Source organism: Saimiri boliviensis, chromosome 14 (assembly GCF_048565385.1).
Source record: "Saimiri boliviensis isolate mSaiBol1 chromosome 14, mSaiBol1.pri, whole genome shotgun sequence".
Taxonomy (NCBI): domain Eukaryota; kingdom Metazoa; phylum Chordata; class Mammalia; order Primates; family Cebidae; genus Saimiri; species Saimiri boliviensis.
The window spans coordinates 77,096,377-77,110,463 of NC_133462.1; the positions used below are offsets into that span (position 1 = coordinate 77,096,377).

The following is a 14,087-nucleotide window of genomic DNA, read 5'->3' on the forward strand; positions in this document are numbered from 1 at the left end:
TGGCGTTCATCGTCTGTACTCCCAGCTTATCGCTTTTCAAAGAGATGATAAAGGATGCAGCCAGGCACGGTGGCTCACATCTGTAATCCTGGCACTTTGGGAAGCTGATGTGGGAGGACTGTTTGAGGCCAGGAGTTTGAGGCCAGCTTATCGCTACAAAAATACAAAAAAAATTAGCTGGGTGTGGTGCTGCATGCCTGTGGTCTCAGCTACTCAGGAGGCTGAGGTGGGAGGGTCACGAGAGCCCAGGAAGTGGAGGCTGTAGTGAGCTGTGATCATGCCACTGCACTCCAGCCTGGGCAACAGAGGAAGACTCTGTTTTAAAAAAGAAAGAAAGAAAGAAAGAAAGAAAGAAAAAGAAGGAAGGAGAGAGGGACGGAAGGAAGGAGAAAGAGAAAGAGAGGGAGGGAGGAAGGGAAGGCAGGAGGAAGGAAGGAAGGAAAGAATGAAGGAAGGAAGAAAGGACGGAAGGAAGGAAGGGGAAAAAGGAAAGGAGAAGAAGGAAGGACCCTTACCTCCAGATAAAGAATTCGGCGTTCTGCAAGTGAAGCCCCCGGGGACCCAGAGCTAGGGAGCGGCCTGAGGGGAAGTGCGTGGTGGCCAATGGTGAAGCCGTGATGTGCGGGAGGGCTTCGCTCCCAAGGGTCATCTCTGGTTGCCCCAGCCAAGCAGCTGTGAACTAGCTCTCCAGACTCTCCCTGGGCTGCTACTGTGTGCCAAGTCAGGGGCTCAGAGCCTGGGCTTTGGGACAAAGATGAGACAGGCTCTCCGCCCTCCAGACATCCCCCCAGTTAGGAGGACGACAGAATTGGTTTTGAATCCAGACACATTCTAGATTCCCTGCTCCCCACTTAGGTCAAGTTGCTTGATCTAAACCTCAGTTTCCTCATCTGTAAAACAGATGCTATAAATCTTTGTTCGGGAAGTTGATCTGGGTGAAACAGCAACTCTGATGGGCACGTTCAGTCCCAGTCTAGCACAGAGTAAGGCTCCAGAAGCAATCGCTGCACAGAGACCCCCCTGCTTCCCACTTGGGGGTAGTGCTTCTGGTTGGTGCTCTAGTTTCTGAGCTGCTATTTCAAAGTTTTGTTAAGGGTTGCAAAGACTTATTTCGAAGAGTGGTTTATATTCTTTACCACTTAAAATGTTACTGAAATCTGCGACCCACTCTCCTGACAATCCCCGTATGGGTCCTCTAGCTTCCTCAGACCCCCCAGCCTGCCCCTCAGTCAGGTCTCAAGGGCTGGCAGCCAGAAGGATCACACCACAGACAGCGCTGGTCTCCAAGGCTTTATTCAGGAAGGTTTGCATCTCTTTGACAGGCACTGTGCAGGGGGTTTGTAACAGTTCAGTTTTCTACAAGGTCTTGTGGGGAGAGGGGTGAAGAAGACAAAGAGAGCCTCTCTGGGGGGGGGTCTTCTCCTCCAGAACAAAAGGCACTGGCGGGGTGCACACCCCAGAGCCAGCAGCTGGGTTATATACACACGGGGTGGACGGATGCAGAGAAACTCAAAGCTAATGCAACCGGAGGAGGAAAGAGTCCATCTGACGGGCCCAGGCCTGCTTCTGGGCTCTTCCCACCAAGTGGGAAAGAAGTTCAAAACAAAGGCAAAGCTTTCATGGAGAAACAAGAGTCCAGCCTTTCGGTCTTAGTGTTCTGTGCAATTTCAAAACCCAACAAAATAAATATAACTTAAAAATGTCTTACATGACACTAAAGGCAAGCCTGGGAAAAGCAAGCAGTTGAGGGAACCTTCCAAAAATGCTAAGCAGTGCTGGACGCCAAGAACTCCCGGGAGGCCCTGGGAGGACAGGGCAAGAGGGCCCAGTGCCCACTCACCTGGGCACAGGTACACAGAGCTTGTCCTGCCTGCTGGCACCGGCGCTGCTGCCAGGACCCAAGGATTCCCTGTGGGGATGAGGGCTGGGCAGGCACGGTCTTCCAGGCTGCCAGGGCAGGAGTTCTGGTCATTCCAGGATCCAACTATCCCACTGAGACAAGGGGAAGGGCCGGATGACAGGGAAGTGGGTGGCAGAGTGGGTGCGAAAGAGGAGAACTAGCAAGGTAAATGCAAACAAAAAACAAAAACCCAGAACGAAACAAAAACCCTAAGTAACAGAATAACCCTGCAATGATGCTATTTTACTCTACTTTCACATATTTAATGTAACCCACAGCAAAGTACTGCCAATAAGAGGCCCCACAGGCCTCCTTTAATAAGCATGTCATTTGCATATTAGCACATTGTTTGCAAACAACGGGTGTCTGCCTAAAGTGCTTGGAACGTTTTGTTCTCTTAAAACAAGTCCGCTGTAATTTTCGTTCATATCGTGAATTTGCTTTAGCAAACTTCTTCCACAGATGAAATGAGGATAACTTTTGGCCAGTCCATAGTCACAGAATCTTCACGTCCCTGCCCTGCAAATGGCTGAAACACAGACCACCAGGGTCCCTTCTAGCCCAAAAGTCACTAGAGCTCCAGAGACACAGAGCTGACTTTGGATCCCGACGCCCCCAGCCTGCCTGCCTTCCAGATCACATGCCGTCACGAGGTCTCTCGTGCTCCACCGGGCGCTGTGACCTTTAGCAAGTCGGCCCACACAGGAGCTCACCACTGTTTCCAACAAGAGCCAGGAAGCTTAAGTGATTTCCTTTTTTAAAATCTGTGCTTATACATCCTCATGTGTCCCACCCTCCACCCCCGCCAAGTGTCACTCACACTTCCAGCACAAAAGGGGAAATGTATTCCCGTGGGCAGGTTGGCAGTTCCCCCAGAGACCCCAGGGTGGCGGGGTGGGCAGTGGCTCCTCCAAAGACACACACCTGGGTCCACACCGTCTCCCGCTGTGTCCCTGCTCCCGGCCTCTCGCAGCTCCTGTACCTCTGATGGCAAAGGAGCAGGTGGCAAGCCCCGAGGAGCCTGGGGTCACAGCTCCACAGAGCTGGGGTTTTGTTCTTAGGAAGTCATACAAATTTTACATTCCCCTCAATAACAAAATCACTGGCTTTCAGCTAAGATTGGGCTTAAATAGGTTCTCCACGAATCTTGAAACGCAGAGACTTCAGGAACGGGTGCCTGGAGCACGCCCTGGCATCCATCACATACCCTGCAGATGCCTACACGACCCTGGAGAAGCAGCAATCTAAGCCCTTCAGGCAGTAAGACTTATTTCCGAGGCAGCAACAAGCGATGCCAGGAGGCCACACGCATCTCCAGAGGCCAGAAGCCTGCCTTCTTCTTGCCTGGTGCGGGCCGCGCTCTTCCCCGGTCTGTATCTGCAAGGGACTCTGGGCCTCATGACAGAAGCCCATGTATGCAGGCAGGGTTGACCAACTAGCACCAGGTGGCTGAGGGTCAATAAAAGCATGTCCCTCCCTGGGGCCAGGGCCCAGAGACTCTGTAGGTCTCGCCTTCCCTGGTAGCACCCCTGGAGCTCAGCATGGCAGAGGGTACCTTCTCAACTCGAACTGCGATTCCGAATGGAAGAGCACAGCCTCTGCTTGCCTTTTCTGGGAAGGCCTCGATCAGAGAACACAGCCAAGCTGGCTTCAGCCTTCTCCTGGCTTCTGGGTCTGGCCTGGAGCCAGCAGGTTTCCTTACCAGATGGGTGCGGGGGCCTTGCCTGAGCAGCCCCGGGGAGGCCACCAAGGCATCCCTTGGGCTGCTAATAGGAAGGCACTTTGCTCACAGTCAACATGTGGCTCCCCAGTTGTTTTTTTGCCCCAACTACCAGAAAGCCCTGCTTCCCAGCCAGGCACCAGGGACCCAGCCGGCCCCCTGGGCTCTCCGTTGGGGAGGCCCTGGCAGAAACAAGGCCGTGCTTGGCAGCGCGCTAACAGCACTGGCCTCCAGGGGGCAGCAGGCATCTGCAGGTGGTCGGCCCAGGCCAGCGCTTCCTAGGGGACTCCCAGAGGCAGGGCTCATTTGGTAGGGTCCCCTCAGCAGCCAGGGACCCCCTCCAGCTCTACACCTGACCCGCCTCTCAGACTGGGCATTTCTCTTCTAGTAGGTGACCCTCTCTACAAAGAGCAGTGCAAATGCCACCTCCAAGCCCTGAAGTTAGGAAAATGACTAGAAACTCTCCTCTTCTACAAAGTGTCTTGTAGTGCAGCTCGGGAGGGTCAGTTCTGGGCTTGAGCCCAGGTGGAAGTGAAGGAAAAGTCAGGAACAAGAAAGGAAGCATGGGGGGGTGGGAAGGAGGCCCAGGCGGGGGCCAGGGAGGGCGCGGGCCGCTCAGGCGAGGGGGGCGTCCTGGGACATTTCGGTCAGGATGTCGATGAGGTTGTTCAGCCCCGAGAGGTAGCCATCCTCCCGGTTCCCCTCCTGCCAGGGCACGTCGTGCTGCAGGGTCTGGCCCTCAGGCAGGGGCGTGGTTTTCCCAAAGTCGATCATCCACACTTTGGCCTGTTCCTTCTTGTCGTGGATGAAGAGGAGGGAGCTGCCAATGACCTGAGGGGAACAGGGGGGTGAGGGGTGAGCTAGAGCCCCCTCCCTGCCCTCCCCACTGTGGCCTGGGTAACCCAGAGGGAGGCTCGCTCAGGCCAGGCAGCCCGGAGCCTGCAACTCCAATCCTCATTCTCAGACAGGCAGCAGAGCCCGCCCAAGAGTGGCCATGCTGGGGCAGAGGGCATTGGGTTCTGGGATCGGTGACCACCCTTCTGTGTGGGCAGCAGCAGGCACCCCTTCATCCCCGGACTCTGGCCTGCTCCCCTGCCCTCCCATCCCCTTCCCTTCCCTTTCCTTCCTCTCCGTGATGTAGGATTGATGATTGTGTCATCTGTGAATGTGTGTGTGTGAATGTGTGTGGTGTAAGGTTGAGTCATCTGTGAACGTGTGTGAATGTGTGTGGTGTAGGGTTGATGAGTGTGTGATCTGTGAGTGTGTGAATGTGTCACGTGGCTGGGGACCTAGACTCCCCCTCCAGGGAGCCTGCTGACGCCTCCCAGAGCCTCTCTCAGGTGTCTCAGTTCCCCGCCTGCTGCCTGCTGCACCTGCCAACTGACATCTGCAGAGGTGGGAGCAGGTGAGGGGTTCCAGCTGTGCCCGAGTGGCACCTGAAGACGTGCTTGCCCTCCTCAGGGTCTCATCTGAAGATGTAGGTGGTCGGGGGTGCCCAGCTACTCTAGCACCTCAGAGACCTTCTGCCCTGAGATCATGGGGTATGGGGAATAGAAATCCTGCCACCACCACCCAGAATGGACAAGACTCTGGAGCTGGAAGGACGAGGGAGGAGAAAGGGAGCAATAGCCAGGGCTCCCAGGCAGGACAGCCTGTGTGGTCAACCCAGGGAGCATTAAGGCAAAGGGGCCTGCCTCTGGCTGCTCCACCCTAAAAATGGACAACTCCCAGGCTTCTGGAAGAAGAAGACCTGCCAGCACATGCAGCTCTCTGCTCGAGGGCAAAAACCCAGTATCTACCTCGTGGCACTTGAAGAAGGGAGAAACTTCTAGAGTGGTTCTAATGGCCTTCAGCCGGTCCCGATAGGCGATCTGAGAACAGAAAAATGAAGAGATTTTCAACGCTGCGTGGGGAAGGGTGGATTTCAGCCCATTTAGCTCATTAAAGTCACTGTAGAAGTGGCAGTGCCCTTACCCCTGATCAATATTTCAACCTCTTTATCTGCAGTGAAGAAACTGCAGCCCAGAGGAGGCGGTGCGGCTGGGCTGCGCTCCCGCCCTTCTCCCACCACCCTTTCTCCAGCGGCAGGAGGTGCAGAAGCAGCTGCTCCAGAGCAGCCCCACGGCCCCCAGTGGTTCCTCCTGGGAGTGCAGTGACCCCGAATGCCGGACATCTAGGGGCAGCTTCCTGAGAGCAGGGCTGCACGGCGTCTTTCCCAGCATAAATGTCAGTGCCTTTGACTTTTGAAAGGACAGACAAAGAGGGAGAACCACAAATATCTCTGCCAGTGGCCTCTCCAGGGAGCCCTATAAACTCGTGTCAAGCCCTTTGCTGGCCTTGAGGGTACCACGTGCTCCCCAGAAGCCAGCTCTGTGGGTCTCACCCCCCAGGCTGCCTTGGGAAGCCCATCATACACAAATACACAGAGTTCCTCGATGCTTGCTGGAAAGCAATGACAGCCAGCAGAGCCAGCCGACTGGCTCCCTGCGGAGTGCAGCAGCAGGAACAAACCCCTCTCGGTCCCAGGCCTAGGAGGCATGTTCTGTGGTGCCACTGCTCAGGGGCTGAGACCCTCCCTTGAGGGGGACTCAGGAATGGAGGGCATGGGATACGAAAGATCAGGTGCATCCGCCATGCCTGCAGCCTCAGACCTTGCAGGGGCCCAGGCGACCCTCCCCAGCTCAAAAAGGAAGGTCTCCCAGCTCCAGCCGGGTACTGATCTCCTTGCAGAAAAGGCTGCCTGGTCCGTCCCTACTTGCTCTGCAGCTGCTGTGGCCTGTTCAGAAGGTGCCTCTCATGGGGCCTCCAGGGCCCATGTCCCAGATGTGCCTGGATCTCTGACTGTCCCAGGGAGTGATGCACTTGGGGCACCGTGGCACCACACTCCCTGACTCAGCAGGGACGGTCAGCACTCTGGTCCCAGCGGGCAAGGTATCTATCCAGCCTGCCAGCTGCTGCAGCAGCAACACACAAGACATCAGTTTGTCATGAACTTATACAAGCCACACCCCCGGACTCAGAGACAGCTGGCCAGCTCTGGCTGGCAGGGGGCAGTGTGACCCCGGGCACACAAGATGGGGACGAGCAGGTCCACCCACCCCGAGGGCTGCTGTGAGGCTGTGCTGTGCACTTGCTGTGACGTCTGGCAGGCAGCGGGCCCTGTGCAAACCCAGCAGTTCTCTCTCTCAGGGGGTGGAAACTGCTCTCTGGAGCGGTGGGGCTGATGGCGAAGGGAGAGTTGGCGAGTGTCCACACTTCCCCACCTACCCAGCGCATGTCAGGGACAAGCGCATCGCCTTTCTCTTCACCTCCCAAGCAGACGCTTGGCACCAGGGTGGATAGAAACCTTCCTGGGCCCAAACTTCAGTGCCCTTGACTTTTTATTTTATTTTTATTTTTATTTTTATTTTTATTTTTTGAGACAGAGTTTCACTCTTGCTGCCCAAGCTGGAGAGCAGTCATGCAATCTCAGCTCACTGCAACCTCCGCCTCCCAGGTAAAGCGATTCTCCTGCCTCAATCTCCCAAGTAGCTGGAATTCCAGGTATGCGCCACCATGTCCGGCTAATTTTTGTGTTTTTAGTAGAGATGGGATTTCACTATGTTGGCTAGGATGGTCTTGAACTCCTGATCTCAGGTGATCTGCCTGCCTCAGCCTCCTAAAGTGCTGAGATTACAGGTGTAAGCCACCGTGCCTGGTGTGCCCTCGACTTTTGAAAGGGCAGAGTGAGAGAACCACAGAAGTCTCTGCCAGCGGCTTCTCACAGAGCCCTACAAATGGGCTGAGGTGCGCTGTCCCTGGCGGCGCCCTGTCCTTCCCGCAGGCACCTTCAGAGCAGACTCGGTTGTCCCTCCCTGGCTTGCTGGAGAGACCCTCTCCAGAGGCACCAGACTCACCAGGATGTTACGGTTTCCTTTAGTGAACTCTCTGAAGGCCTCGGTGACCTGCTCCCGCGTTTTGGTCTTCTTGAAGTCCCGGTTCACCGTGCCATCTTCTTTCTGAGAAAGAGAATGACACCCCACCCAGGACGGGATCAGCAGGGACTCTCGGGCAGAGACGGTTCTCATCCACCCAACACCACAGAGCAGGCCAGCCCCCTCCGGACCCGGGGCAGGGCCGGCAGAGGCACCCAGGTGTCTGGGTAGGGGGAAGGGAGGCGGCGTGCACAGTAGAGAGGAGTCACCCTGGGCGCAGACACAGGAGAACACAGAGGGTGGCAGTGGCATCCCTGGCAGAGTGAACAGTGGTGGGAACAGCCTGGAGGTATGAGGGGCATCTGGGCTGAGGATGGAGGAGCATGGTGGGGGCTGGCTGGTCCTGAGAGCAACAGCGGGGCCGAGAGAGTGGGTGGGCCTCGACTTCCTGCTCCGGGTCGCGGGTCCCTGTCCTCCAGAGGCACCTTCGCCAGCACAGGCAGGAGAGAAGCGCTCCTGCCGTGAGCTCAGCTCGACTTCCTTCATTATAATCTAGCCTCTTGTTGCAGGTTTTCCGAAGGCCAGGATCCGACGCAGCCCCGCCCGCCTCTGCCCCCTCCCCACCCCACTCCATTTTCTTGGCCCCAGCACTGTCTCTGCTCAAGCTGCCCTGGGCCCACCTGGGGGGCTTTGCTGACCTATGAGGAAATCTGTTCTTTAGGGACCAAGGATGGGAAGGAATGTCCCCCAGGAGTCCCAGCAGTGGGCTGTGCCTGCCCTCAGGCTGGAGACTGCTTCAGCTGTGTCCCCACTGTGGCTGCCTTCCACAGGACTGGCAGGACCCGGGCTGAGGGAGGCGCCCCCCAGGCAGAGCCTCTCGGCTGACGCCGAGGCGGGCAGGTGATGGTGAAGACAGCTGGCTTCTCTCGGAGCGGGAAGACAGGCTGTCGGCTGTTCCGACTGCTGGACAATAGACAGAGACCAGGAGCACATCCTGCTTGAGAGGGAGAGGTGAAGGGAAAGTGGATTGTTTCGAACAAAGAAAAGAAATCGAATGTTAAGAGAAGGAGGAGGGGCACAGCATTTTCATCCAGTCTCAGAGCTGGATGCAAAAAAGACAAAGAAGGGGGCAAATGTCTTTCTCAGTCCAGAGCTGGAAAAGCAGCTGTCCCGAGGGAAGGTAGAAACTTGCCCCACACGCCAGCGTGGGCAGCGAGCCGTCGGCAACCGCGGAAGCGTATGTGAAAATGCCATCTGAAAGGAGGCTGAGGGGACCCTCCCGTCAGGACCATCGGCTGCCAACCTGACTCCAGGCTGGACACCACAGACGACGCAGGCGACTGGACAGAGAATGGGAGACCCAACAACTGCACAGGGACCGCCACCTGCTCCAGAAGGACGGCTGTCTGAGACCCTGCGGGGCCCGCACCCCAAAGCCCTGCTCTTGCAAATTTAACAGCAAGGATGTACGCAGGGGCCCAGGGACAGGGCGGCCAGTGCAGGCTGTGCCGTGATCAGTCCAGACAGTTGGCAATCTAGACAGGGCCAATCCCCCAATTTATTCTGGGGAAAGTAAATAAACATTTGAACATAATCGTGTATAGGAAGTTTCTGTGTGTCCATAGCCAGAGCTAAGAACTTTTCTGCTGGAGACACACAGGCACACAAATATATCAATTAGGGGAAAATTACATTTTACTTACAAAGTTTGTCATGTTGTTTCTCTGGGGCTTATGTTGCTATTTCTGTTCCAATAAATATTTTGAACTTTCAAAGAAAAAAAAACGAGATCGAAGAGCAAAGAGGAGAGAACGCGGTTTCTGAGGGACCCCGGCTCCAACATCAAAGGCCGCCGGCATGCTCCTCCCTTCCCCGGATTGTCTGCCAGTCCCAGTGGGCAGCCGGAGCAGAACGAACCAGCTCCCCTATGGACGCCCGGCAGGCGGCTCTTGCCTGGCTCTCGGTGCCAGGCACCGTCTGGGCTAAGTGGAGAGTCCTCGGCAGAGGGCTGACAGCCGGCAGGGCTAGAAGCTGCTCTGCTCCGAGCCCGAGCCCCCTACACAGCCACTCCGCCTGTATCTCAGACTGAGGACAGGCTGATGTCTGCAGAGTGGGGCGGCCTCCCACACTCTGAGCCTGTGCCTGGAGAAGCTGAGAGCTTCCACAGGGCCCTGAGAGTAGCCAGGCCCCTGAGGTGGGCACGGGTGGGGCCCGAGGCCACCCTCACTCCAGCATGCGGAGGCCACCGCACCTCGCCAGCCTCACCTTGATTCCCTCGATCCTGAACCCCAGGGTGGCGGTGGAGCTGATGGTCTCCCGCCACTGCATGTACCGCGGCTTGGTCACCGCGCGCTGTGCTTTCTCCTCCTCGGTGGGGGCCTCGGGGTCCACCTCAATCATCTTCTGGTACATGTCCTTCCGCAGGCTGGGCTTCTTCCGGGCCTTCGTGAGCTCCTCCTCCAGGTAGGTCCTGAATGGGAGGGGAGGAGACATGAGGGCCGCGGGCCGGCGTAGAGCTCAGCAGCAGCTCTTCTCCTGCCTGGTGAATGAAGGTTCGGGGAGTGCCTTGCCCAACAGCCGCAGTCAGCTTAGCGCCCCAAGTCAAGGCACGTCCTTCCGAGGGGTGGCACACTCTGTTCCAGCTGGGGCTGGCTCTAATTGTTTTTTTTCTTTTTTAAAAAACAATTTTTTTTAGTAGACAGGGGAGTCTCACTATGTTGCCCAGGTTAGTCTCAAACTTGTAGCCTCAAATGATCCTCCCACCTCGGCCTCCCAAAGTGCTGGGGTTACAGGTGTGCACCACCACCCAGCCTGTGGCAGGCTCTTGATCCAAGAGAAAACGGGTGGCCTCGCTGAATCAGGAGGGCTTCACTCCAAGCCCGTCGACGGCCTCACAAAGCCCCAGGAGCTCCCCCTGGGGAGACCCCACAAGAACTGGCAGAAGGAGGAAGGTGAAGGCAGAGCAGCTGGGGGCTTATCCTGCTCCTGCTGCTACAGTGGAGTTGAGAGAGGGGACTGGGGGCAAGGCAGGGCCCGCTCAGGGCACACTGTACCCCCTTTGGCTGCCTGGACCCTTCCGTAAAGCCAGGGCTTCCAAAGCCAGAACCGGCCTTGGTGCGAGAAGCCGTTCGGCTCTCCTCAAGCCCCCATCTATCTCCGCTGTTCTCAGGCAGCCTGAAGGCTGAGCCTGCCCACCGATGTCCCTGGCTCTTTCCAAAGAGGAGAAAGCTGGGGCACAAAGTTCAGGTCGGAAGGTGGCCTCAGAAGGGGCCCAAGTGTGGATGGAAAAGTCCGCAATGGGGGAGAGGGGAAGGTAGGGGGCTCCTCATCCCAGAGACATGCCTGGCACCCCCCGCCCCATCAACACCAGGTCTCCTCATACCTGGGCCCCCAGCCCCAAGCGCCTGAGAAAATACTTCCAACTCAATGGCCTCATGGCTCTGGCCTCCACACCAGCAGCTCCAGCTGAACTGGCGGGGACCACCTAGACACTGGGGGAGGTAATAGGGCCAGGGACTGCAGGGGACTTGAGCAGCCCAGGCTGAATCGCTGGACCTGAGCTGCCGGGATACACCGCCCCCCACCCCGCCCAGCACACATCTCTGTTTCTACCTTCTGCAGACTAGAGGTGGGTGAGTCATCCCTCCCCTCTCCCCTGCTCTCCTTTTAAAGCCCCAGTCTCCCTACACAACAGGCTCAGAGGCTGCCCGCAGCCCCTGAGGAGGCAGAAATCAGCAGTGGCAGTGGCAGGATGAGGAAGTGTTCTCCCCTTTGCCCTGTGTGAGTGGGAGCTGCCCACAGAGGCCCCGCCCACCTGCCCTCCACTCTCCCGCATCTGTCTGCCGGCCTTGCTCCGACACTGCCCACCACGCCTTCTCCAAGTTGCTGGTTTGGGACCCAGAACAGACTAAACAAAAATCACAGCGTCTTAAAAATGACAGCCTCTCAGAAACCACTGTATTAATTGAAATTTGCACTGAAAGAAAAGAGAAGAAAAAAATAAATCCTTGAGTATGAACTTAGGCCTGGCTGGTTAGGACCTCCCAGGAGGTGATGAGGGCTGGAGGGGGAGGTCAGTAGCTCTGCACACACACACACACACACACACACACGTGCTCATGCACACACATGCACATACACATGAACTCTGGTGCACCACTGCACACACACAGGTGCACACATGCCGGACATGCACACAGCACACCCTTCACATGCAGAGCCAGGTCAGTGGGGACCACAGCGCCGAGGCGGGAGCTGCGTGTGCATCTGTGTGTGTACCGTGGAGAAAAGGGGCAGCCAAGCTGGGCAAGGGACTTCAGAGTGTGCTGTAGGGCCCGCACGGTGGGTGGCTGGCTGGCTGCGCTTCTGCAAAGAGCTCTCAGTAACGCCTTAAACAGGAAGCAGACCTCAATGTCAAATCCCTTTTCACATGGCCTTTCTCCAGACAGGGCCCCCACGGCTCAAAATGGGCAGGCACTCACTGCCCAGGAGAGGAAAGGGGCTGAGGGGAGATGCCCACAGGGGCTGCCAGCTGGATAGTGGCTCAGGAGGCCCACAGGGAGGTGAGGCTGAGCACCTCCCCACACTCCCCTGCCTGCCTGAGGCAAAGTCAAAGCTCCAAGCCATGCAAGGAAGCAGAGACCTGCTCGCCCACTCACAGGACGCTGGGGGAGGAGGAGATCAAGGCCGGGTGGAGGAAGTGCTTCTCTGAGAAAGGCCAGCCTGCGGAGTCAACAGGAGGCGGGCAAAAGCCACCCAAAGCTCCTAAAGGGCAGAGGTGCTAGGGACGGGCTCTTGTCTGCAGTCCCCAGGCTGCTGGTCCCGATGTCAGGAAGACAGTGCTGACTCTCCAGGACAAGTCCCACGCCTCAGAGCATGCCCGAGCCACTGAACACGTGTCTATGGGAGCCAGGATCCCGAGAAGCTCTGAGGTGCAGACACTACCAGAAACTGCACCACATTCTCCTTAGTACCACCCCTCTGCCCCCAGCAGAGCCAGTGCTGTTTGGTGACCAACTCTTCCCTTTCTCTGTGACATGTCTCAACCCCTTTTGCCCTGGGACTCAGCGTTTGAGATAACCCTAGGCTCCAGCCTCCTCCCTCTGCCATGAACAGGCCACACTCTGGAGGTGACCATGGGTGGCCGGTTTTGGGAGAGGCTCTGTGGTCAAGCGTCCTGGATGAACACACTTGGGAGAAGGTCACAGTCCACAGCCCGGATGGAGCTAGTTCGGCACATGTGGTAAACACCATGGATGCTGAGTCCCATACAGCCCCCTTGGGAAGGGCTGGGCTGCAGCCGGGGCCTGATTTGCAGTCAGGCAAACCTGGTGCAGAACTGTACCAAGCTGCTGCCTGGCTGGGTGGTCCCGATGAGCCACGGAACATCTGGGTGACAGAATCCTCCTGCTCACACGGGAACGTGACCCATCTCCCAGAACGGCAGTGAGAACGCAATGGGATAAATAATGGAAGCAGCTGGCGCAGCCCTTGGAACAAGGAGGATTGTGTTCAGAAAAGATGGGGCTGGGTGCACCCTGGTTCTGGCGAGCCCTCTCTCTTCCCTTCCACACATACCCGTCTCTCATCCTGCTCCCCTGCCCGCCAAGATGGGGTTACATGTGCTCTAGACTTGGTCACTCTAGGTCTCTCCTGAGAGCGATAGGGTGCAGAGAGAAGCTGCAGGAGTCAAGGGGCTGCGTGAGGGCGGCCCTGAGGCAGGAGTGGGGCTCCTGTCCCCAGCAGGAGCAGGCAGGTTCTGGGGCACCCCGGCCCTGCACTTGGCTGGCTGTGTCCTTGAAACAGCCAGCTTCCAAAATGCCCAGCCAGATGTTCTTCACACAGGGCATATTGTTTGGCCAGATCTGAGTGGACACCAGTTGGGTCACTCTCCGGGTCTGCGACCCGGGCCTGCTCCCCTGCGGGCGGGCCTGCTGCTGTCTGGGTTGGAAGGAAAGGCCGGGCCTCCCCTGAGGGGACACATTCTGGTGCGCCGGGGGATACCATCTGGGGACAGAAATCAGACTCGGGAAAAGCAATGGCCTCGGGCTGGCTGCGGGCATGTTCTGCCTCCTCCTTGCCCTATGCCAGGTCCCTGTGAGCTAGAGATAGTGAGGACCCGGGCTGGTGGGAGGGAGGCGGCCACAGATGGTGCAAGAACAGAGCTGCGCTGGGCTTCCCCATCCTGCGGGCGAGGTTGAGAGAACACAACAGTCAGGGGCAGGCTCCGATCTTAGGACAGAACTCCCAGGAGGAGCGAGAAGGAAGGAAAAACACTGGCTGCTCAGCCCACTTCTCTCCTGGTGTCCGTCTCTCTCTCTTTCTCTCACACCCATCTTTCCCAGTCTCCTCTTATGAGAAATAAACCGGTTAAACCATTCACAGCGGACACAGCCTTCTGCTCTGAGCTGTGTCTCCGTGCCTGGCCTCCCAGCGAGCCCTGCAAGGCAGCACGGAGGAGCCCAGCCTCTGGCCGTCCAGCCTGGGCACTGCAGCCAGGGCTAGCCCCACAGCCTGAGCACCGCACGCTGGACACCATGTGGACTGCCGGCCT

At 57.4% G+C, this 14,087-nt stretch overlaps 1 protein-coding gene across 2 annotated transcripts in view; it reads right to left on the bottom strand.

Moving 5' to 3' along the window:
* Positions 1-1,277: 1,277 nt before the first annotated feature.
* ITPKB (inositol-trisphosphate 3-kinase B) overlaps positions 1,278-14,087 on the bottom strand; it is a 104,475-nt gene continuing 91,665 nt past the window's right edge. For both annotated transcript variants that reach the window (XM_039464267.2, XM_039464268.2), the window contains exons 5-8: positions 9,800-10,004; positions 7,517-7,618; positions 5,420-5,491; positions 1,278-4,451 (exon numbers count right to left, since the gene is read on the bottom strand). In XM_039464267.2, the coding sequence (XP_039320201.1) occupies positions 4,236-4,451; positions 5,420-5,491; positions 7,517-7,618; positions 9,800-10,004 (595 nt within the window). In that variant the 3' untranslated portion in view covers positions 1,278-4,235. The remainder of the gene's footprint in view (positions 4,452-5,419; positions 5,492-7,516; positions 7,619-9,799; positions 10,005-14,087) is intronic.